Genomic DNA, 24034 nt, shown 5'->3' on the forward strand with positions numbered 1-24034 from the left:
CCCTCTCAATACCACGTCGGAATCCCAGACAACCTGTGAAATGACGCTAACTCGGCAGGCCGAAGCAACAGGACTGTAGCCAGCGCGGTTGCATGGTGGATGCTACCACGAGCCGCACGGGTCAGCCCCCTTGCATTCTGTGAACAAGACCCCAAGCTCAGGTATCTCTGCTGTGGGTGGAGAACTCCGAAGGATCTCGTGGAGGGTCGGATATGCTGTTGCCGGTGTAGGCCGTACTCCAGCAAGCCACCAATACCGGGAGGCTTCCTTGCAGATGCATAATAGCCCTGGAATAAGGAACAGCCGCGCAGCCATGGGTGCCAATGGAGCTTTGCCTTTGTCTTTTCCATACCAGCAACATCCCTGGTCGCGGACCCAGCTTCGTCCAGACTTAATGTCGATCCTCTGGTACCAACATGATGTGGCTACGGAACCTGAATTGAGCTTCAAGGACCTGGTGCCATCATAGCCACCATGTGAGCCACCTGGTCACCTCATTTCTTCTTCTTGTCAGCTTGCAGGGAGACATGTTGGGCTTCACCGTCTCTTTACATGCCCTCTATGGCGAAGTATCTGCTCAGGACAAGGATTCCTGATACTGTTGACAGGAGGGGCTCGGATGAGAAGTTGTGGGCAAATCCACCCGTACCTGCCAGCCTCGATGTCAGGATTGAGTATGACTGTCGTGTCGAGTCATCAATCTTTGCCTGCGGGGGAGGCCACCAAACCGAACTTGCATATATAAGCATAAGATAGCCCAGTAGCAAAAGTACAGATATTCTTCACGAGCTCCGATCTGTCTCACTTGAGCACCGCCCATCTTTGTAGCTCCCTCTTACTTAACTATCAAAGATGCCCTGCGACGGAAAGGGTCCACATACTCTCTTAGTCGGGTCAATTGGCAAGGGAGATTGTAAGAATCCAAAATGTCAACTCTCAAGCCGATTACAGTCACTGACCAAACCAGTATCAAGAGGCATAATTGCTGATCACGAAGTGCACCTTAAGGTTCCCATGAAATTCATTCATGATCAAGGTGCTTTGTTGGGCTATCCTGAGGATGAAGAGGTCTGGGCTCTGTGCATGACGGCAAAAGAGAGGAAGAAGAGAGGGATCAAATATCTTTCATCTCAGGGGATTGGCCTTCTCATCGCCGGTTACTCAGCGGCTATCTCATGGATCTTGGGTTAAACAGCAGCGGCATGGGTTATAGCATGAGGAAGTGGTATAAAAGGCTCGGGGCGAACAGCTCAGCGACGAATATGGTGACTGTCTTCTTGTAGAATAGTCCCAGGCAGGTGGTCGAAAAAGTATAGCTCTGGATAAGGTTGCTCTTCTAGTTGTGTTGTAACGAATTACCATATCCTCCCGCTTCCATGTTTATGCAGGGCCAACAATATCCCAGACAAGCGTGTTACAGATTGCTCCCACGCCCTTCCAGGGGGTTCGGGGAACTCAGGGAGGGTCGGATATTCTATTCCTGGTGTAGACGCGCAGGCCGGCAAGCCACACATCCCAGGTTTCGTTGCAGATCCATGATAGCCCTGGAAAGGAGGACACATCCGGACAGCCTGGCCCTCTCATGCCGCACTGGGATCCTAGGCAACCAGTCAATTGGCGCTTGCTCGTCAGACTGAATAAGACCGTGAAGCGCGACTGCGTAATTGCCGCCGCCACGAGCTGCACGCAGGGTCAGCGCATACCACTCGCATTGTGCTGTGGAGCAGGTCTGAGTGTGCCACTTGCAGTAGGAATCCCGGTATGAGGCCAGACGTCCGCACCGGCTGCCTCGTCCTGTTATCTTGATCTTTCGCTCACTGAGTTGGGCTTCACCGCTTCGCCACCTTGGGCTCTGTCAAATTATATCTCAAATAGTTTATAAAGGCGAGAGACTGTCATCATATAACTTTTGTCCTCAATTCATCCTCTGTATTCCCGAATTATCTCCATCCTAGGAAACATGACGACGGTTCAGCATGAATCTCTATACGTATGCGTAAGTACCTTATCATATAGCCATTCTATCTCTCTATTCTATTTGACTAATTTAAATTAGAGAGAAGACGGTGAAGAATGGAGTCTGGCTCACTGGTTTCATGGGGAAAAAATAGAAGTCCGTCGAGTAGTAAGAACATTCAGCTGGATACGGGGTACGCTTGTTGTCACCACTATTCGACGCCTTCAGCTCAACAATCGTGGCGAGTTGAAAGATATTGGCCTATCTGCAGGATGGAATGATGGCATTTGGCGGAATTATCTTCTTGAGGCAAAAAAATGGCGTAACTGCGAAATGGACTGATGGCATTTGGCGGAAATACCTTGGTCTAACCTGACGACGAGGCTTCCCTTGGCAGCAAACAAAGCCGAACTTGGCGACCTCCGTCCAAAAAAAAAAAAAAAAAAAAAAACACCAAGGGCCCCATCTCTTGATCTCTAAGCATATCCGTTCCCGCTTCTTTCAGTGCCTAACCTGCATGCGTGACCAGCCCTTCCGCTGGCGCACCAGCCATCCCCTGGTCGTGAACGCAGCCCCTTGATGTTAAACCCTGGCACAATGTGATATGGCTACGGAAACAGCATCGAGCGTCAAGGTACTGGTTGCAAGGGATGTCCGCCGACAATTAAAAGGCTCCTCCCCGTCGTCTTTGTCTGATCGTCCATGGAAGCTTCTTCCCAGGCCCCTACGTCAACCTGCCCAGTATGAGCTTCAATGCCACGAGACACGGTAAGACGGTTGATTCACGCAACAACATCTCTAACATCATCATCCTCGACAGTGCCACAAGACGACAACGCAACGAGCGTCAAGACGACAACGAGCCGGGAGGTTCAAGACCTGATAACGAATCATGCCGAACTATACCAGTCGAAGATGACCCAGTCAATATCCTGGAATTGGCCTCATGGGGATGTTGAGGACTCAGGCACGTTGCTTGACACCAATCGTGCCTCATCCAATGGCTCGTTCAAGCCTGCACCCAGTATGGATCTGAATAGAGGCAATAGTGTCTCGAGTCACGGCCAGTCTATCTGTATCATGACTTGGTTGGAAGGAATTGAGATAGGGGAGGGAGGGCATGTGGGAGAAGTGCCTAAGTGGGGGAGAGAATTCGAGAGCGAACTACTTGGGATAAAGCAGAGAGCTGAGAGGGATTTCCTTAAGATAGAGCAGAGAGTTGAGAGAGAATGCCTTGAGATGGACCAGAAGGTAAAGATGAAACGTCTTGAGAAGAAGCAGAGAGTGGAGAGAGAACGTCTTGAGATGGTCCCAGCGTGGAGAGAGAAGCATAGCGTAGACGGGGTTTGTGCTTGTCCCAGAGAAGCTTCGGAACCACAACCAGGCTTTGGAGTCAAAATGGCACGTAGTCTAAAGATGTGACTTGGCGGCGGGAGCGGGATAGAGAATCAGAGAGAATCTTGTAGTTCAGTTGCTATCCCAAACATTAAGTTGGTCACCCAGTGAAATTTTCGCCCAAACAATCTTTCAACTGCAGATTCTCCCGTTTTAATGTCTGGATCTGCTCCCGAAGGTCCGCTATCTTGTTTTGCATCTCTGATGCTATTGCGTCAAGCCACGACGGAGCATCGCCTTGCTGCGTGGATGGATGCTGGCCGGCTAAGGGACTGGGCGGCGGTTGTATCTCGAGAAAGCATCTAGTTTCATCGATAGGGCGCTCGGTGAAATTAGAAGACTGTGATGGATCTGGAGGAACTTCGGGCCCATTTGGGAGAGACGACTGCTTGCTGGGGTGAGCTTGCCGAGCTGATTGCAGGTCATGGTCGAAACTGATGGGTTGCTGGGATTGGGCATCAAGGGAATCTGGTTCCTCGTCGAGAACGAACCCACTCATCGTTGAGGGCTGCCGAGGCGTGGTCGAACGCTCCTGTGCGTTGGAGCTCTGGGGATGCGAGGTTCTCACAGGCTCGGCCATTTCAGTGAAGAATTCAGTTCTGGATTGTTGCGCTTCGTAAGTGTCCTGCCCGGGGGTCGAGTTTGTTATAGCTATTTGTAGACTGGCGAATCCTGGGTACCTGATTGCTCGGTGCCGTTCTCGCTGGGCTTTGGGTGTTCCTCCTCCGACTCCAAAAGCAAGAAATCAGGCAGGTCAGCCACAGCTGCATTAGCGTGCTGGACCGATCCCCACGATCCAGTAATTTGCATAGCATGTACATGCTCGCACGCCAAGTTGGTGGAGCCTCACACCGTCTCCCGGTGCCGCGGTCCGTGTGCAGTGGGGTGACATGACGGCTCATATCCGTGTTCCGCGCTAAAAGAAAGTTAACATAGGTTCCACCAGCTGAAAGGCCGGCCTGCAGATCATTGCATCCACGGATTATGGTGCCCCTGTCAAGGTCCGGTGGTCTATGAAAACGCAAGTGCCCCAGAGACAGCCAGTCGTCGAGTCAACACTCCTACAACAGCTTTCTAAGCTTTTAGGGATCTTACCGTATCCGACGCACTAAACTCCCTAGCAACGACGCCTAGAGCCCTAATGCGATGGGATTGCAGAAGAAGTCATCAACTATTTCCTCAAGGAAGTCTCGGGAGAGAAATAGGCGTGAACGGTGAATTTTCTTTCTAAGCCTGCCTAGCCGAGCATCTACTAATTAGGATCACATGAATAGTAACTTTGTATGTCGCACCTGCGATAAAGTATGCGATTCACCGTACCATCTTGGGAGGCATGAAGACGGGCATAAAAACCGCAAACGTCGCCCGCCGTCGTTTTTCTGTAGCAGATGTCCAAAGGGATTCACGGAAAAACGAACCCTCGAGTCGCATGAAAAAAACCATGACGGGCACGTTTATTCATGTGACCAGGGCGAGTGTCCGAAGACTTACCTAAGTCAAGAAGCCCTTTGGCGGCACAAAAAGAATGCGCATCATTTGTCATCGAAAGGCAGGAGTACTAATACAGGTAATTACGTTTGTGGTGAATGCGCTCAGCGATTCACCTTCAGTTCTAACCTACATCGTCATATATTCTCCCATTCCAAGGAGGAGGAATATCTTCAGTGCGCATGTCGTCAACAGTTCACCAGCTGGGTCAGGCTCAAGGACCATTGCGCAAAGGATAGGTGTAAAAGATGTGCCGTACTCCGCCCACCTTGTGATCTCAAAACTAAGTGCATGTATGGGTATATGCCCGGATGCACGATTGCCAAATTCAACACTCTACTAGAGCTACGGTGAGTTACTTGGGTGATTATGGTTGAGCATCGCGCTAACGCTTTGAAGGAAACACAGGAGTCAAGCTCGCCGAAAGGCTGCCGCGAAACGAAAGGCTGCCGCGAAAATTCCCCTCATCAACAGTGTCTTCGACTTGCCAACCACGGTCCAAGAATACCGGGCTCCTGGACATAGCGGTTGTGATGAGTATAATGACTATGACTACGATGGCAGCGGCGGCTATGGCAACAACCACGACGATAACACCTCTCTCAGTGGTGACGAAGGCAGACAGTCGCCCACCCCTGCCCAGGCTGAACATGACGCGGATCAAGACCATACGGAGCCAGCAAACCAGATACCATCAAAGGCAGAATCAGGGGTTCAACCACATCACCAACCCCAGCAAGTTGCCGGGAACGCTACCCGCAGCTGGATTTCCCTCATCCTCAACTCACCCGCAACAACCACTTCCGATCATAGCATACAACCTCTGGCCGACGACTCAGGTCATACGTATGAACCTTCTCAGGCTCGCTCTCCTCTTCAAGCAGGCCCAACGGCTTCACCATATTCGACAAACGAGCTCCCTCGTCACCGCGGCCTATGGACAGCTGGAGACGACACTGTCAGGTTGGCATCCGAGCTCGACCATCCAGGTCACCCAGTGACAGCACTCTCAGCAGTCGCGCAATCTACAGAGGGAGAGGCAGGGCACAGATCGGCCAAGCCCGACAGCTCAGGTCAATCGGCTCAGCCTACCGAATCTCGACGCAAATTCAGGCCCCGCAAACCTATCAAGTTGCTCAATGCCTCCCCTTCGCCACCGAGGGTCACATCAGATCCAGTGGGTGGTCCGATACTTATTTCCTCCGATGGAATCCAATCTTCTGGAACTCGGGCATCGTGGCTAGGCAGAGACGGTGCGGCCATCCATGTATCGGATGAGCCCTCAGACCACCTACTGAACGGCTCTCAAACTGCACCCTTCTACGACGAAGATACTGGATCCGACACGACTCTCGCCGGTGAAGAAGAGTGGCGATCACTTACCCCTGCCCCCGCCAGCGGTAGGGCATGTTACAGGGCCTACAGGCAAGAGTTTGGAGAAGGGGGAGTCACAACACCCGAACCGGCAGCGAGTCTCGAGATGGAAGATATCGACCAGGACCAGGGCCATAGAGCGAACAATTGGCCTCAACTACAGCCAACTTCCTCAATAGAGTCAACCGCCCAAATCTCGAACCTCGAAAGAATGCCCTGGCGTAATTCCACAACAACGTCCCTTCATTCACGTACTGCACGCATGCATGCTGGGGGCAGGTGGCAAAAGGTGCAAGTGGTGCTCGGATCAAGAGACCAGGGTGCCCTCGGATAAGCCTCGGAGGTTCATCGTACTTAACCAAACAACCGCCCTGCCATCAAGCCGCGCCTCGTTCGCTCATTGTTTTCCACAAGCTACTTGGCGCACTTCGCCAATATCACCTTCTTAACCACGCATCTTTCTAAAATCATGTCCGAGCTTGAATCTCCCTATTGGGGAGATATTCGTTCGCTTCGGAACGAGTTGAACAATGTGAAACGGCTCCTTGAGGACATCAGGGCATACTTGCCATCTGAACCAACACCACAGAGACGGTCAAAGAGGTCTACCATTCGACATGCTACTCAGCAAGATAAACCGCCGGCATGGGCGGAGCAGATCATTACTCGCTTTAGCATTCTTGAGGACTGGATAGGGAGGATTCAGTCCCAAACAGACGACATCGAAGCACACAACAGAAGGAATGGCACCCAGCAACCGCAAGTTCACTCAGCCGACGGCCACTATGAGGGCAGCCTGAGATCTCCACCACCCCAGGATAGCGGCATGGCGAGCGCCTCAACTCATCAACGCCGCGAGGCAGAGCCAGAGGACCAGGCCCCAGCAAACGCCCACGGCGACAACTCGGCCACCAGCATTGAGGCCACCGGAGATCCATCAAGCGATGGCTCTGACAAAGACAAAGACAAAGACACATCCATGCGAGACTGCGAGCAGGTGCCACCATCACCACCTGGGGGCACAGACGCGGCGGCTTCTGCGGCCAGTGCTTCCCGATCCGCATCCAGGCAGGCCACAGCCAACGACCAAGGGGACATCCCGGCCACGAATCACACTCCAGAGGCGGAGGCAGAAGCGAGCGCCCCGGAGGACGAGGACGTGGTCATGGGCGATTCCGATGCGGCTCAAGAAGAAGACAACGCCAAGTCTGGCGCCGCTGATCACCGGTCGGCACGGTCCTCAGCCCCGGAGGACGACACGGGCGGCGACAAGTCCGAGGCCAACCCGCAAACACAGCCCACAACCGCAAACCCAACTGGCCAAGGGGCCGGCGCACAGGTCAACATGCAATCGCCGTTTAGCGCTACGCCCGAGGAAAGAACCATGCAGCTCCCAACCACGCCAAACTCTCAAGGCAGCGACACGACCAAGGACACATCCCGCGCCACCACCCCGGACACGCACCTCACATCGCCAGACACCTCAGTGCCAGACTCGCCGTCCCAATTCACTTTATCAGAAGCTGACATGGGAGAAGGACTGGTCGAAGCACTCGAGAGGATCATCAAACGGGACGATTCTATGCACAAGATTTCGGTTCCCAACCTGCCCGTCGACCTAGATTTAATCAAAGCCGCGGTAAAAGCCGAGTTAAGTGCGCCAAATCCCGACTGGCAATTCACCGCCAATAGATTCGTGCCCGGGCCAAAAGGCGAGGGCTACATGCGTGCCTATATCTCGAAACGTCAATCCCACTTCGCATTCCCGGACTTTCCAGACAAGGTGGTGATACCGACCGAGGAGGAGGCCAGGAAGTGGCTTGATGACTACTTCGATAACCCTCCAAAGGGCATTGTTCCATACTTTACCGGCCATCTAGATCTTCCATACGGGGATCTGCTAAATCCAGGAACAACGCTACTAGACAACCCGAAACTCCTCGACCTGCACCGTCCATACTGGCACATTGGCGGAGATAAATCCGCGAACCGGTTCCATATCGAAGACTATAGTTGCTCTGAGGACGAATCGCCCTGCGGCCTGCGTTCTGCCAACCTGGTGCTAGAAGGAGTCAAACTCTGGACTGCCATTAAGGTGCATCACACAAAGAAATTTGAGGCCTTTGTCGCCAAGAACTGGGACTGCAATGAGTGCAGTCAACACGTCGGACATCAGTCTCTGTTGATATCCCCTTTGATACTTGAGAGAGAAGGTATCGATTTTGAGATCAAGGTTCAAGGGCGTGGCGAGCTCATGCTCACTGGGCGCAGCCAGTATCATATGGTCGTCAACATGGGCTCCAACATTGCCATATCTATGAACCACTTACAGCGTGGAGATCGCCTCAAATCTACGGCGCTGCGCCAGTGCGTCAAGTGTGGCGTACTGGACGATACTGTCACTCGCGTCCCACCGCCCAAGTCATCAGAACCCAGAACGCCTCTACCATCAATTCCAAACCCACCGCCCGAGCAGTCAGAAGCCAGATCGCCTCTCCCGACACTTCTAGGCAAAAGGCCAAGGACCGATCAGCAGGGAACCCAGACCTCGGGTAGGGAAACACGTGCAGACACAGCAGCCAGGAGGAAGCTAAATGCACTGGAGGAAGAGATCAGGAAGCGAGATCCTGCCTGCCGCATTCCCCGGGTACCCAGGGATTCAGATTCAACTCCGCCAGAAAAGGTCTTCAAGGCCGCAGCTTCTGTTCAAAGTTCACTGGCAGTCAAGCAGTTTATCAGCCTGGTGGATGAATGGAGACGTCGTGATGAACACATGTTTCTTTCAGGTGATACGAGAGACATATTGCTACAGCATGGCAAACGTTTGGCCGCTGCTATTGGGAAGTCATCTCTCAGCAAATTCCTGTATCGCTATGCCCAAGCCTGCGTCGCTCGAGAACTTGATATGCAAATGAAGAAGCGTGGCAGTATACGACGAAGCAAAGAGGACACCGAGCGACTCGCTCAGCAGCTGGGGATGGAGACAGAAGAGCTGAAGGCCCATTTGGAGGATGGACGGATATGGAACTCAATATGTGGCCCTGAGGATGATGGGTTGTTGCCATTCCTTCTTCTCGAGTCGAAGTGGCCTTTCAAGGAAGAGCGTAAGGAAGACTGTCCTCTTTATGTTAAGAAAAAGGAATGGAAGTCCCTGGTGCGGGACGTGCAGGTGTTCCATAGCCTCCTCGATGTTGAGTATGTCAAGAAACTCCGCCAGGTCGGGAGGGCCTTTGAGGAAATGATATCAACGGGCTCAGAACAGGTATTTGGACTGGAGGATGAAGCGAACGGCTGGGAGTCGTTGCGCTCTGCCTAGAGGGTGGATGAAGGGATAAGGCGGCCGCGCCGCCTTATTAGTCAGCCAATCCATCCCAACTAGTTACCCTACACATAGAAACCATTCAACGGAAACCATCTATAAGAGCTGGAAAATGGAATTAACAAGGCATTACACTATTTGCTATCGATAAATCAAGAATATCCATCACCTCCAACCCTCCGCTCACCATCTCACGCGGCGTCATCTCGACTAGTACCGCTGAGTCAACGGCTTTCTCAACACCCTCACTCCCCTCGCACTGGGTTAGGTCGATTTCATCCACCTTGACAGAGGGAATCCTATCGAGAATCCCGTCGAGAATCTCATCGATATCAAAAAACCTGGGAGTATCATCGTGGGGCTGGGAGGCATCACCTCCTTTGTTGGTAGGTAAGGTGGGCTCGGTGTTTGTGTTTGATGGAGACTTTAAAATGTACTTGTCGTTGTACCGAGTGGACTTCCGATGTCCCGCAGGCTGGCGCTTTTGGCGATGGCGACGGCAACTGATGCCTCGGGGTCTTGGGAAGGCGTTGCGGCGAGCACGACGACTTGTGGCAAGGGCCTGTAACTTGAGAACGAGGTCTCGCACGTTCAGTGCGACGGAGTTGGAGTCTTGCTGATAAGCACACGGCGTAGATGAGTCCATGGTGATGTCTGAGGATGTCTGAGGAGGAGTGAGATGAAGGAGCAAAGAACGAGTTGACTCGGAAAAGGGGATGACTGGCCTTTAAGTATCCGGCTGGCAGACCCCAACCAACTGCATCTTGCGACACAGCCACCTGCCCGAGCCCTCCATCTTGACGGCCTAACTAGGGACCACGAGATCAGATGACGCCAGACACGCAACAAGCGGGCCTGGGAACTCTTGCGGTTTCTCTTTTGTGGAAACCCGGGCCTGCACCAGAGTTTATGCTACAAGACCTGAGAAATAGTGCTTCATTCTGGTGTCAAGGGCCTAATTTGGCCTATCGGCGTCGCAACTTCTCATTTCACGGGAGGGCTACGGATCTAGAGACGGGCAAACTGTCTTGTGATATTGGACATTGGCCTAGGATTGGCCCGAATGACCACCCTTGTCATGTATCTGCATGTTATCTCCCTCAAAGTCCGTCTCATCTTCTTTCCACGGGGCGGCTGGGCCTGTAGGGGTGGTTGGTGCTTGGGTTGAGCTTGTTTCGCTGGCTATCTACAGAACGTCAGTTTGAAACACTGCCAGCTTTCGATAGGGAGGATACTTCTTCTAGAAGATCAAGACGTCTATGAATCCTTTCTATGGCAGCTTCTGCTGTTGCTGCTATGAAACGGATCTGTCCGACATACTCCAGCACATCAGAGAGGGCCGCGTGTAGGGCAGATATCTCAGAAGTAGCATCGGGAAAGGAGTACGCACTCGAGGGATAGAAAGGAGTTTCCATTTTTTGCCTTAGGTCATGGTTTTTGGGCTCGAAAGGTCGGAACCGAAGCTGAGCCTTTTATACGTGAGATGTCGCTTCAACCCCGCACCGCCTGGCCGCCGGATGTGGGGCCACCGGAGCCCCGGCCGGCCGGCGACGACCCACACACATGATCCGGACGGTGGTCCCGGGTGCCCTTTCAAGGCCGGTTTGAGACCGCTGCTTAATTTAGAACTACCACTTCTTAGCAAGTGCTATTTTTATTTGTCTGGGCTAGCCTGTTGAGGGGCCAATTTCGGACGGCTCCCGAGGCCATCCGCACCATGCGTGAACTCTGGTTGTTTGGGTCTATTTATATCGACGCCATTCTCGGGGCAAACGTAGAATATGATGGCCTCACCTATCGCGAGCGAGTATCTCAAACCGCTCTACTAAGCAGCCTTGATGCGAGGCTCCTGAGCGTCAACATGAACACCTCGACAACGGACCCTTCTTATGCTGGAGATCTTGAGCTCTTGAAAAGGGAGCTAATCACCAAGCGACACATCGTCATGATCAGTGGTGCAGGAATCTCGACCAATACAGGCAGTGAGTCTCGACTTCACTTCACCATCAGCACCTCTAAAACAAGCTGGATAGTTCCCGACTACAGGGGCTCTTCCCGCTCGAATAATTCCAGCCGGAACGTATATAATGTGTCTGCCTACTTGAGAAAGGAGACGACCGACCAGCTACATGCCGATATTTTGCAGAAGCTCCAATCTGGTCAAAGATCTATGTTCACCATGTTCGATATATTTGCCGAGGGCTTGGCTCAGTCTGGCCGCCTCCGACGACATTACACCCAGAACATTGACTGCCGCCAATCAAGGCTCGCTCATCTTTCGCGAAAGACAGTATGGCTCCATGGCCGAGCAGATACACTAGTCTGCTCGATAAGACCCTCACATACCATGAAGGTTACTCCAGAGTCGTTCCCACGGTGGAAACAAGCTTCTTGCCCCTTATGTGAAGAAGAGCAGAGCAAGCGGGCTGCAGAGGGCAAGCGACGGCGAAATGTGGGAACGCTCCATACGAGTGTTCTTCTTTATGGACAAGATTCTCCCTCTGAATCTAGGATCACAGCTGCATTCAACTACGACCTGGAACATCCCGTTGATGCCGTCTTGATTGTTGGGACACAATTGTCAATCACCTCACTGTTTAAATTTGCAGATAAGCTTTGTCGAGCAGCTAGGACGCGTATCCCAGACGGGTTGGTCGCATGGGTGAGCAAGACGCCGCCAACAGTTGCAGAAGCATTCCGATCTCTCATTAACTTCGAGTATATCGGAGACTGTGACGAGTTTTCACGGCAACTGCTCCCTTTACTCATTCAGTACCACCTTATGGCGGGCGAGAATATCAGGGGCATGAAGGAAGACCTTGCGCGTCTTATGACAGGACTGGCTACTCTCGAAGGGCTACTTGGAGACCCAAGCCTGCTCGAGCAATCTGATACACAGAACGCGGCATCGCAAGGAACTTCCCTGTCCGGAGGTCCCCAGGGGGGGGCCGGCGACCAGGAGAATAACGACAGGACCCATGATGACCGCAGCGCAAATGGCCAATTCGACTTTGCAGCACTTTGGACAAGAGTCAAAACAGAATTGGGGGATTTCCGGAGCGGGTTGACAAGTCTCGAAAACAGGGTTGAACAGCAAGAAATGCCACCCACTGAGCCGCCTGAGGAAGATGAGGGGCAGAACGAGGAGATTTTTGGCCAAGAGAACACTGCCACGGAGTATGAAACTACGCCGCAGCTTATCCAGGGAGCCAATCGCCGTGACGGCGAGCCAGATACCAATTCTGATGAGAGGCCTCAGGAACTGCCCGAAGCTCTGAGAGAGAAGAGGAAAGCGGACCGGCATACCGCCAACACGAAGAGGCGGAGGACGATCGGGAACGTCTTGGTTGATGCAGTTCCGCCGCCACGTAGGAGCGGGCGGACCCATGGACTCAATCATCGAGACACCCTCGAAAGGCCGATCGAGGGTGAGGCTATTGCTGATGATGTTCGCGGCCTTGTGTCGGCTGTCTTGAGCAGGGAAGCCATCCAGCGGTTCGTCGAGGCTGTGAAGCACTCAAAACAGCCACGGGCAGAGCGAGCTCGTAAGCCTCTCGATGAGATTGACCTGGAAGACGGCGACCCGGCCTATAGGTCAATAGCGCTGAGGGGTAGGCAGTTGAGTTATAGCGAAGAGAGGACGACTTTCGAGCGCATCTTTACCAGGTATGATCAACTCCAATACGCCCTAGGCTACCAAGCCCTGAAGGACGAAAGAGGCTACGATAAGCTGCCACCCAACATCGTCACCGAGGTCTGCCGGATGAATGGGGTGAGTAGGGAGACCAGCAAGAAGCGAAACAAGACGGGAAATAAATGGAATAAAGTCTGTGCAAGATTGAGGCACGGCGCGGGACTCCTGGCATTTCTCCCCTCTTCAGGTGAATACCTAGCCCTCGCAGAAGAGAGAAGCAGAGAGAGTCTTCAAAGATTTCACGACAAACTGCAGGGCAATGGCCATTTAGAGTCGATATGTGCTGTGGCGATAGCCTGGTTTGAGGCCGTAGATCAAGGGAAGCAGTTCAATCATAGCGAGGACGTCAACTGGGATGACCTGGAGGAGGGAGAGATTTTAGAGAGGCTTCAGCAATTAACGGCAACGGTATAGGCGCAAATCAAGATTTTTTTTCAACTTGTAGAATACAATCGACACTTTTCTGGTCAAATCGACTCAATCGTAGGGGGAACCATTCCCCTAGCTTAGTAAGACATGTAACGTCGGTGGTGCAGATGGCATCACATGGCTCAGCCCGCTTATCATCCAGCCACGATGTAAGGTGCTAGAGCACACTTAGTGGTTAAGGCGCTATAAGTCAGTGGTTATTAAGTGTTATGTTTGGATCAAAGGGCGCTGTAATCTTTGGCATTCTGTCGCACCGAGCCCTCTCGACTTCAGTGTAATTGAGAAAAACTGGCCTCGAAACCTCTGTATTGACTATGGAATTATCCTGTCGTCGTACCGGCTCCCAGTCTCGCGGCTCCCATTGTCAACTGATCCTCTCCCATCGACACCGCCTAGCCCCACTGTCTACCTAACACGCCTGAAAAAACACATCACTCTAATGCTTCCACAAATGCTTGCTAAACGGGGTCAAGCGTACGAATTGCTTGATCTTAGGACACAGCGGGCAGCAAAGTAGACCCCGTGAATTGCTGAAGTCCTTGGGAAGTGGCCTGGTCCCCTTGGATTCAGATTTCTCTGCAAGCAGATCCAGGATACGCTGGGGAACAGCCACAGGCCATTCAAAAAGACCGAACCGAGTCCCCGGTACATTCATATGTATGTCTCTCAAGCTAGGCAGTGATAGAGGATAAATCTCCCGCTTTTTGCTGTCTATTTGAGGGAGGTAATAGTTCTCTGATAGGACTGGTTCGGGTGATGCGTTCACGTGGCTAACAGCAACAGTAGAACGTGCCCGGGCCGTATTCAGGCTAGATGGCAAGGGGCGGAGAGAAGACCAGATCGGTCGTGAGATAAGCTGTGGTCGATTCTCTGACCCTATGGTAGAGGACTTGGTTGCGGTTGCCTCTGAGGTTAGCAACCCACCTTGACCATGTTCAATTGGACCGTTACAGCCATCGGTATGCGTATCTGCATTGCCAAAGATCAGCACATCCCCAGTACCCAGCAAAGACTTTAAGTGCGTACCTGAAAGCGAAGGAGACTCCCCAATTCTGTCTTGCAGAGCGCGGGATACCGTTCGTCTCTCAAGGAAAGCTCTCACAACCCTCCAATGCGGAATGACTGAGGGATTCAAACATGACTCATTGAGAACATGAAGCTCCTCGGCCGTTACCCAGCCCACTGCACTCTTGTCTGGGAAGTCTGGACCAGCGAAGAATGCGACAGGGAACTCTTGCTTGGACGAGAGCGGCCCACCATCTTCGTACCCATCTCGCCATTTGAGCTGCTGTGCATCAGCATCAAAGGTAAGGGGTGTGGGCAGGCTCTTCAAGAGTCCGAGGCTTCCCAAAGTTCTCGAGGCACTGGCCCCAGTGAGGCCGGTATGGGGAAGGAGAAGGGCCACCAGCCAGCGTTGAGACTGCTTCCGGTATGCAAAATAAAGTTCTCCTTCTCTAGGGTGTGTGGTGGCATCGGGGCGATTGATCTGCCCGCAACTCATCGCCAAAAGCCCACGAAACACGTCGTCTCGGCAGTATTGATTTCTTGGCATGCGTAAGGCTTGACTTGAGAGTATGTCTGTAGATTGATCTCCACCGTTGTGGCGTTTGCGACTGGACTGGGGCGATGGAGATCGCCGGCGCTTCTAGGATTGAGTTAACAAGAGCTCTCAACACCGCGACCTAGATACGTACAATCTTGACATGAATGACTGCATCTTCAGCCACAAGCCGTTGCTGTCCTTCGAGATCAGATAGGAGATTATCATAGCAAGCCATTGAACCCTGGAGGTTCAACAGATCCACATCATGAGGTCTCGAGAGAACAGCTGCCCATGTATCCCTGATCCTGCCAATCACTTGGAAGATCCTGTACCTAAGTAAATTGAGCTGTGGCGGATGCGCGAAGCTCTCCGCCGACAAGCTTTGTTTGGTTATGGAGAGTCTGATCGGGCCTGAGACTTTTGTGGTCTCCAAGCTCCCCAGGAAACCGCGGTGTTCTGCCATGACTGCTCGAAGAATAGGCAGGTCTGCACATGCAGGGTAGGAAGAGATGTAGTTCCATAACTCTAGGATTTGCAGTACAGTATGAAGATGCATATCGTTGAGAGCACGGCGTTTGGGAAAAGGCATGGTGGCGTTGATGAGAAAAGAGTTTGCTTAGAGTATTGTGAAAAAAAGTAGAAGAAGGAGGCGATCAGTTTTGCCGGCTTGGCTCGCCAACCCCGGGGACAGCAGGCCACTTCTTTTAACAACGGAACGGACCAAAGGATGGTTCTAGCATTCTGAGTGCACACGCAAGTTCTCGCAGTGTTTCTAATTTGAGAGAGCGAGTGCAACCACCCTCGATGTGATACAACACACTACCAATGCCTCATGCGGAGAATCCACTGACATGAGGCCAGAAAAGTTTGCTAGTGCACACCATCTCCTGACTACCTTGTCGCCGCTTGACTGCCCGTTGCCAGTGGTCTAGCCGGGTGCCCATGCCGTAAGCGCCGGGACAATGGCCCCACCTACCTCCGTTTCGGCGGTTGCATTCGGTGTGGGGCCGGCCCCCCAAACGGCAGCCCGGGGAGCTCGCCGTAGAGAGTGTAGTCACCCTTGTCCTTTGGTTTCAATCTTCGGTTGTCCGAGAAATGTGACTTTGGAGGTGGTATGCATTGAATGGGGGTCTTAAAATAGGATCTGACAGCGCGTAATTGAACCATGCTTGGACATTTCTAACCTTGGAGAAGTGCATCATGTGCCAGTGCCAAAAAAAGTTCCTGGTCCTCTTCACTTTCAAGTGCAAGCCCGTCTGCCAGTGACAGAACAATTTCCTCTTCACTTTCACCAAAACATCCTGAGCGAAAGATATTGCTTACTTCATCTACAATCATAGCCTCATCATAGGGAATATCTTCCAGTACTGAATCCAGGCCAAAAGACCCTACAGCTGTCAGTGTGACCTCTAAGTTGGGTCGTCAATGACTGACCATCAGATCCTGCTGGTGACCTCAGCTCGAAGGCGAGCTCTGGAGCCTCGGAGGCGGTGAGTGAAGAATAGGTCGAGATACTGTGTGTATCGCTGGGAGAGCTCGGCGCAGGACTGAAGGGAAGTGAATTTTGATGCTCACAGTCGAAGCACCTCAAGTCATCCAGAAGCTGGGGCCCGGCTGGGTCGTCTTCAAAATCGAAACCCTCAGGGTTGACAGACGGCCAGATTACATGCAGTGTACGAAGGAGGCCTTCCGGTATCCAGTCTTGGTCAGTGCTAGCCATTGTGTTCTTCGAGATGCAGTAGAACATGTATCCCCAGCCTATGATGATGTACAGGTCGTCTTTCTATTCAAGAGGTTAAATCTAGCACAGTTGAGATTCAATGCGTGAGTGCTGGTAAGATTGACCGAAACGGTCACGTGGATTTCAGCAGCTCTCATCGCCAGTACCGGCAAACAGCCATTGTGTACAGGATAGAGTACTGGTAAGGCTTGGGGTGTGTGATTCCTGGATACCGGTAAGCGCCTGGGTGCGCGTGCCTTGGTTGCCAGTAATAGGGCACACGTGTGTGAGGCGGTTACCAGCAAGCAGCCAGAGAAGATCGCCTGTTTACTGGTAGAGGTGGTTACGGTACGCCGGAGTTACTGGCAAGCTGTATTACCGGTACGCATTTGTTACCGGCAAGCTGTATGAACTAGGTTGCTGGTACATATTTGTTACTAGTAAGCCATATGAAATGGTTGCCGGTATGTATTTGTTACTGGCAAGCCATGTAACTGGGGTACCAGTACCTTATGGTTACCGGCAACTACCTTAAGCGCTGTTACCAGTCACATAAGCTTTTGGATGTGCATATGGTGCTGGTAACAAACAAGATATGGGCAGGGAATTGACTAGTAACACACAGGTTGCGGCCTCCTGGTTACCATCAACATGACCCCTCCAGCCGCGAGCTTTGCCAGTAACCGTGTTAAAAATAACCAACCCCCTGCTAAAATTGACGAGCCCGCGTTGCTAGTAAAGTTGGGCTTACCGCGCGGGAGAGACCTACTTTGCCAGCAACCGTGTTAAAAATAACCAACCCCCTGCTAAAATTGACGAGCACGCGTTGCTAGTAAAGTCAGGCTTACCGCGGGATCAGAGTCAATGTCGATGCGCATGGAGTACTGGTAAAGGCTTAATGTAAGTCTGGGCATAGAGATTATCCATGGTTCCCAGTAACTCTCCGAGGGGTGAAAAGTCGCCGCGAACACTTATAATCCGGGGTCAGCTGCACTCGGGAGAGTAGAGATGAGAATGTACTACGAATCGTCAAGTTTCCATAATGCTCTTTGATTTGTTCTGTGTACTCTTTGCAGTTGCAATTTCCCCTTTTGTGTTCTGCCATTCGTGGGTTGAACGCCTGATGCGTATTGAGCTCAATGGGACTATGATTGGAGACCCAGGATACATCCGGGGAACGATGTCTCGCCTTGACCCTGCCTTCACCGACACTGTCATGCAATCACTGCTGACTGACTTCGACGAGCCCATTTGCAAGGCAACACAGGCTACTAGACGGTACAGCGTCGAGTTCCCCGCCCTCAAAGCTCATGCGGGGGACTTCGTCGCACTTCAGTATCAGGAGAATGGTCATGTGACGATGCTGCGGAACTCGCCACACAAAGCAGGCAGCGGGGAAGTGTTCGTGTATGGAACTTCCATGCCTCATGGGAACGACCACCTGGCCTCGGTCTATGGGGCGTGGAATCGAGAGGGCACGGGGGGTAGTGCCCGTGGTAGGCTACTGGGTACCTGGAGCTTTGATGATGGCCAGTGCTACCAAATCAATGACAGCTACCTCTCACGTGAAAGGCAGAGGCTGTTTCCAAAAACTGCCCTGTACCCTTCAGGAGCCGACCTGTGGTGCCAGATTGACGTTCGGCTCCCCTCTGATATCTCCAACTGGTATACCCTTTACTGGATCTGGGTTTGGCCCAACCTCGGCCCCAGCGTATCAGAGGAGATTTACACCAGCTGCATGGACATCAAAGTGCTCCCAGGGACTCAGGAGGGTAGCTTGGGTTTTGTACAGGGGCAGGACTTGAACTTTGCGGCTATTGAGGAGCAGATGAATTATTAAGCGCAATTGGAGGACAGAACACTATCTTTGTATCCAGAACAGAGGTCCAATCGAAAGATCATTCTATGTTTTCATCTGCCACTCTTGTACTGTAGCATCACTCAACCAGGCCACGGATCCTCATTAACAGTACAACGTTGCTCCGGAAGTCGTTCAGGGCGTTCTCAAAGGTATACTGTGTTTAGAACATCTGGCGCTAACTGCGCTCCACTGCGAGCGATGATGTAATGGTAGTCATCATGCTGAGCAGGTAGTTCTTTCGTGATGGTTGTAGGAACCCCGTGCAAGATGCATCTCTAGATTCGAAGCATCCAGATGTATAGCGTCTTCTGTGTTTGCACGTAGAGGCCTGTTCCAGGAGGAAACTTGGCTACACGGTCCGTACCAATCTTCAGGGAAGGCTTTTCGGCTTGGCTCAACAGAGGCTCCGATTCAGCAGTTTGCAGAGCTTTCTGATGCACGCGGCGAATTTCGAATAAGCTGCTTGCTGGACGGTCAAGAGGTTCACCGTCAATATGAGTGGTCTTCACTCCGTGTCCAGTAATATGAAAATCAGTGACTTTCACTGAGATATGGCGAGTTCGATGGCGTGCTTTACCCATGTTGACGCTGTATAGGCCATTACTTTTCAAATCCCAAACCATTGTGAAAGAGGGAGATGTCCGTGCTCTTGACCGTATAGAGTATAAAGAACGATGGCAAGAGAAAGAATATGGCTACAGCAACGAGAATTTCCAAGAGCTTATATATATGCCATTCATTCTAAAATTAGCTACTGGGTGGATCTATGCATAGTCCGAATACGGTGGACGTCCTGTAGAGTCGAAGCTACAATGTGAAATTACTGACGCTGAACCCGCACACCACTGTACCTTGCCCTCGTGATCTAGTATTCTCTTTGCGCCCGTCATCGACTTTCACCTCACAGTAGAGAAGTGAGCTGGTAGGAAGAAAGCACAGAAGGACGTGTCGGACAAAGCTGGGTCTAAGAGCAGAGGACTACTGATAATGCTGGGGAGGGGGGAGCAAGGGAGGTACGTGTTGATGATCTGATTCTTTCATTTTTCTTTTCTGTCTTTGGACCGTGGAAGTCCGGGTGTCTCGGGATCGTGAAGTTGTGATAGCCAGTCATAATGCTCGGCTAAGCGCTTGCTCGGCGACGAACGGGCCCCACAACGCCCACACTCGCCGGCCCCGGAGGTCCGGAGGTGGGTGTGGGTCTCGGGCTTTCGGGGGACTTTTGCATCTGCTCATGCGCCGAGGGAGATCTGTTGTGGGATGATGGGCGGCTACATTGAACAGGACCTACCTGCTCGTGGTGTTCAGGATTGGCTGCTCAGGGTGAGATATTGGCCATAAATAGAGACAATGACAGCCCTCCTGGTGCTTCACTAACCAGCCAGCCTTCCTCATCATTGACCCGAGATTACTTTTGAACTCCACTCTCAAGTTACCATGCCTCCCCGTTCCTGCAAAGGAACACCACGCCGCAAACACAAGGCAAGGAGGCGGATGCTCCGTACCCGATCGCCCCCCACTCCTCGATCTACCGGTGGAGGTGATACTCCTGGTCTTTGAGCACCTGCCGGACTTGAAAAGCCTCTCCTCAGTTGCTGAAGCCTGCCGGGCGATGCACAATGTGTTTCCGCAGGCACAGCGAGGTCCTCATCACGCGTATACTCTCAAAGAGCTGTGGTGGCGTATGGAACAGCCCCAATCCATACGCAGATATCTGCCAGATCACCGCAGATCTGGAATTTGCAGTGCATCGTCAATTCTTGCTACAATCACACGTCGAAGACGCCTTCGCGGTTGCCTGGCGTCTCTTTACCGCGATGGAACTGGAAGAAATCCTCTACCCGATTGCTCGGGAGCTTGCCTGGGGCTACCACCTCGACGGCCGGACCCAGGACGCCATCAGGTTCCTGAAGGCAATTCATCACCACCAGAAACCGTATATGCTCCCCTCTTACCGGAGCATCTCGCCCGCTTTGCTGCCTGTGGCAAGTTTGCTGCATTACTTCCTTGGTGATGCCAACGACACGGCACAATGCGAATTAGTTGCCAAAGAGATCAAACATCTTGCCGAGCTCAAGAACCGCTACACTACATTCCTCTGGCTTACCAACCTCACATCTGAGCAGAGCAGGAACTGTGTGTTCACGCTTTTCTTCCCGCCACAGCCGCCTTTTGTTTTGCATTCAGAGCCTCTGATGCACGTTTAGACGGGGAGTGAGTTGGGTTGCATGTCTAGTGTTCTCTTTGTGTCTTTGCGTACGTGGCACCAACAAGATTTGCATTGGACTATTTTACCTCAACTATAAGAATAAATAAAGAATGAAAGAATTGTCTGATAGCCCCCGTTTTTGTCTTCATAGTTTGACATGCTGCGCCGTGTGTAGATCCCTTCACTCACCCTTTGATGCGAGCTGGTGGAAATCGGGGCGGACTTTGAGGCTCTCCTCCCTCAGGATATTTCTTACTGACTTTTTCTTCGTCAAGGCTCTACCACTGTGAGGCAGCCTAATAGCTAAATCGTAGAGTACTGACCATCTATTAGAAAAGCGATAGAACAATTATATTAGATACCTACCTTGAGACTTTGAATATGCGAAGGACGCGGCGCCTCGTGGTTCTGTGCAAAGCGGGTGGTCTGGAGTCCCACACTCCCCTGTGCTGCCCCCTGGAGCACCATCGTCGGCCGCGCCCTTGGCGGGGGCGCTTGCGTTTCTTCCTGTTGAACTGGAAACCCCCAAAGCATCCTCGAAGGACATTTCGCTGAGAAGGGACCACACAATGGTCATGGTCTGGATGAAGTTTCGTGGGTCATTTAAATGAGGCTGGCTTCTCAGAACATTCTGGATCCTTTGAGCCACATCGCGAGGAACTTCTCCAGAGAATGCCGATGCAAGGCAGATGTATACACGCCCACGGCCGCTTTTAGGCGAAACCTGAGAGTTGTCTCCGGCATCCATGGTGCTAGGGAGAAATAAGTCGAAGGAGTTGACGGGTATTTTCCAATGACTGAATAGTGAATCTAAGTATTGAAGCTCCTAAAATTAAATCTCTGTTGCGCCGACTCGAATTAATTCAATGTGCGCTTGTCTTATTTAGACGCATTTTACATGCTAATATTAAACCATGTGATAAGAAAGAGGCGAGGGGAGAGTTTAGGCCGGCATGGCGAACTGCACCTTTCAGATGATCGGAAAAGTTCAAGTTAAGCGTGAAGGTGAGTAACTTGGAAGTCGACGTAGATGGCATCCTAGAAGCAGTTCGTTCTATGGCTTCAGTCGTAGTTCCATGCCAAAGCCAAGTAATCGACAAAGAAATAGGTGCTAGACTTTCACCGATTGAGTTATGCATATGGTCTTCTTGTCGCCAAACTTAACTCTCAGTAATTATTACTACACTTCAAATTGGTCTCTAAGAACATCGAATAAGCTAACGTGACCCATCCTACACTGTCCAGCCGGCCCGTGACGTCAATAGCAATTTAGATGGCCTTCCCTCTGCAATTCCTAAGAATAACTAGATATAACTCAAGCAGCTCCCAGAAGCCTATTGGCTTTATTCAAGTAAGAAATTTGACGACTTCTAAGAGCCCTCTGACTCCACCGAGTCAGAGACCGTAACACCCAGGTTACCTCCAGACTTAACTTGCTCAGGTCCTTGGGACACGTGGACTGGCGATCCGTGCTCCCTAGTTCCAAATAGCGGCGTCTTTGTAGATGACGATGCCTTGGAAGCCGAGGAGGTGAAATCGGGTGGCAATGGTGATGCGCTTCCAAATAGTTTGTTTGATGTGCCTCCAAAAATCGTTGTGTACGATGGTGCCTTGGAAGCGGAGGAGGTGAAATCGGGTGGCAATGGTGATGCGCTAAATAGTGCGTTTGATGTGCTTCCAAATAGCGGCGCCTTTGTAGATGACGATGCCTTGGAAGCCGAGGAGGTGAAATCGGGTGGCAATGGTGATGCGCTAAATAGTGCGTTTGATGTGCTTCCAAATAGCGGCGCCTTTGTAGATGACGATGCCTTGGAAGCCAAGGAGGTGAAATTGGGTGGCATCCAGTTCGGAGCGAGAGTATGTCCAAGAGTCGCGGGCGCTTCGGAGAAGGGGTTTGCGAGCTCCTTCTGCTGTCTCGAAGAAAAGTCGGGTGGCTGCCAAGGGGAAGAACCGAACGGCCCACGAGACCCAGCCTTGAACCCAGCCTTCTCCAAGCCCGCCCACCAATCCAGAGGGTAAAGGCGAGGCTCCTCCAGCAGTCTTTGCAGCTTGTCTTCTGAAAGAGGGAGCTGGACTTGCTGTGCGAAGTCACTAGCCTCATTGTTGAAGGCACCACGAGTTAGAGCCTTATACCTGAGTACGGCTTCCTGGTCCCTCTGGTGAGATTGTTCTCTCTCAGCCTGTCTCGCCTGATACTCCTTGAATTTTTCTTGGTACCAATCCGGGGTGTCATATAGTTCGATTGAGACCGTGTTCCTAGGACTCCAAACATCCTCATGTTCATTACGCTGTAATAAGTCCGTTAGCAGCGCGGAGTATTCAAACTGACAATCACTAACCTCCATTATCATCTCTGGCAAGAGTTTGCAAACGATGATTGTGTAGAGCTTGACGTTAGGGTGACAGTTAATCTTGCGATCTCGATCAAAAGCCAGCCTAAGACGCCAGATTTCATCCCAGGCCGGAACCTCCTCCCAAATATCGAGGGACCGCATCATCTGGTTTCGGACTGTTTCGAAAATACTCTTCTCTTTTGCAAGGCATTTGATGAACAAGTCGTCACGCTGGGTCCAGGCATTTAATACACCGGCGAGGGCCTCGGCATGTTTAGGCGTCAAACCCCGATCACACCAGTATGAAATGAGGTTCTCCATATAGATACCCGTGACGGAGCTCTCGATGAGATCGAGAGGGATTCGTACTCTGGACATTTTGGAAGAAGAGGAGGGGATGAATGATTGTATGGCTGAGCTGTTGATAGCAGAGGAGGTAGAAGGGCAGTTAAATATTTGATGTGCTAGAAATAGCATGTATTATAAATCGTTCACGAGACGTGTAGAAAAGCAAGGCGCTTAGAAGTCAGATCGCGGCAGTCGAGAGCTAGATCGACAGACGGCGTTCCCGTCTCAGTCATTTCCCCGAGTAGACGGGCAGCACCCCCATCTAGGCTCAGGCACAACAACGTTCGGCTACGGCGCCTAACTTACCGGGCCACGAGCGGGCGCTTGAGCCTCAGCATCGGACAAGTCTGGAGTTGAAGGGCCTTGT

General features: G+C 51.9%; 5 protein-coding genes across 5 annotated transcripts; 2 read left to right on the forward strand and 3 right to left on the reverse strand.

Annotated features, from left to right (window-relative positions):
• Positions 1–6683: 6683 nt before the first annotated feature.
• On the forward strand, positions 6684–9530 carry NCS57_00949200 (JmjC domain-containing protein; the record flags this gene model as incomplete). Its single annotated transcript, XM_053059265.1, has 1 exon — positions 6684–9530. The coding sequence occupies one exon, from the start codon at positions 6684–6686 to the stop codon at positions 9528–9530; it is 2847 nt and encodes a 948-aa protein (XP_052911336.1).
• Positions 9531–10581: 1051 nt separating this feature from the next.
• Positions 10582–10948, reverse strand: NCS57_00949300 (uncharacterized protein; the record flags this gene model as incomplete). Its single annotated transcript, XM_053059266.1, has 2 exons — positions 10582–10719; positions 10769–10948. The coding sequence occupies 2 exons, from the start codon at positions 10946–10948 to the stop codon at positions 10582–10584; spliced, it is 318 nt and encodes a 105-aa protein (XP_052911337.1).
• A 5430-nt stretch (positions 10949–16378) lies between these two features.
• Positions 16379–16919, reverse strand: NCS57_00949400 (uncharacterized protein; the record flags this gene model as incomplete). Its single annotated transcript, XM_053059267.1, has 2 exons — positions 16379–16587; positions 16634–16919. 2 exons carry the CDS (start codon positions 16917–16919, stop codon positions 16379–16381), a joined length of 495 nt encoding a protein of 164 aa, XP_052911338.1.
• A 3477-nt stretch (positions 16920–20396) lies between these two features.
• NCS57_00949500 (F-box domain-containing protein) lies at positions 20397–20984 on the forward strand (the record flags this gene model as incomplete). The annotated part of the gene is made up of 1 exon (XM_053059268.1): positions 20397–20984. The coding sequence occupies one exon, from the start codon at positions 20397–20399 to the stop codon at positions 20982–20984; it is 588 nt and encodes a 195-aa protein (XP_052911339.1).
• Positions 20985–22356: 1372 nt separating this feature from the next.
• NCS57_00949600 (uncharacterized protein) lies at positions 22357–23715 on the reverse strand (the record flags this gene model as incomplete). The annotated part of the gene is made up of 2 exons (XM_053059269.1): positions 23326–23715; positions 22357–23274 (listed from the first exon to the last, which is right to left on the reverse strand). The coding sequence occupies exons 1-2, from the start codon at positions 23695–23697 to the stop codon at positions 22357–22359; spliced, it is 1290 nt and encodes a 429-aa protein (XP_052911340.1). The 5' UTR covers positions 23698–23715.
• Between the last annotated feature and the right edge of the window lie 319 nt (positions 23716–24034).

The sequence above is a fragment of the Fusarium keratoplasticum genome, chromosome 7 (assembly GCF_025433545.1).
Source record: "Fusarium keratoplasticum isolate Fu6.1 chromosome 7, whole genome shotgun sequence".
Lineage (NCBI taxonomy): Eukaryota > Fungi > Ascomycota > Sordariomycetes > Hypocreales > Nectriaceae > Fusarium > Fusarium keratoplasticum.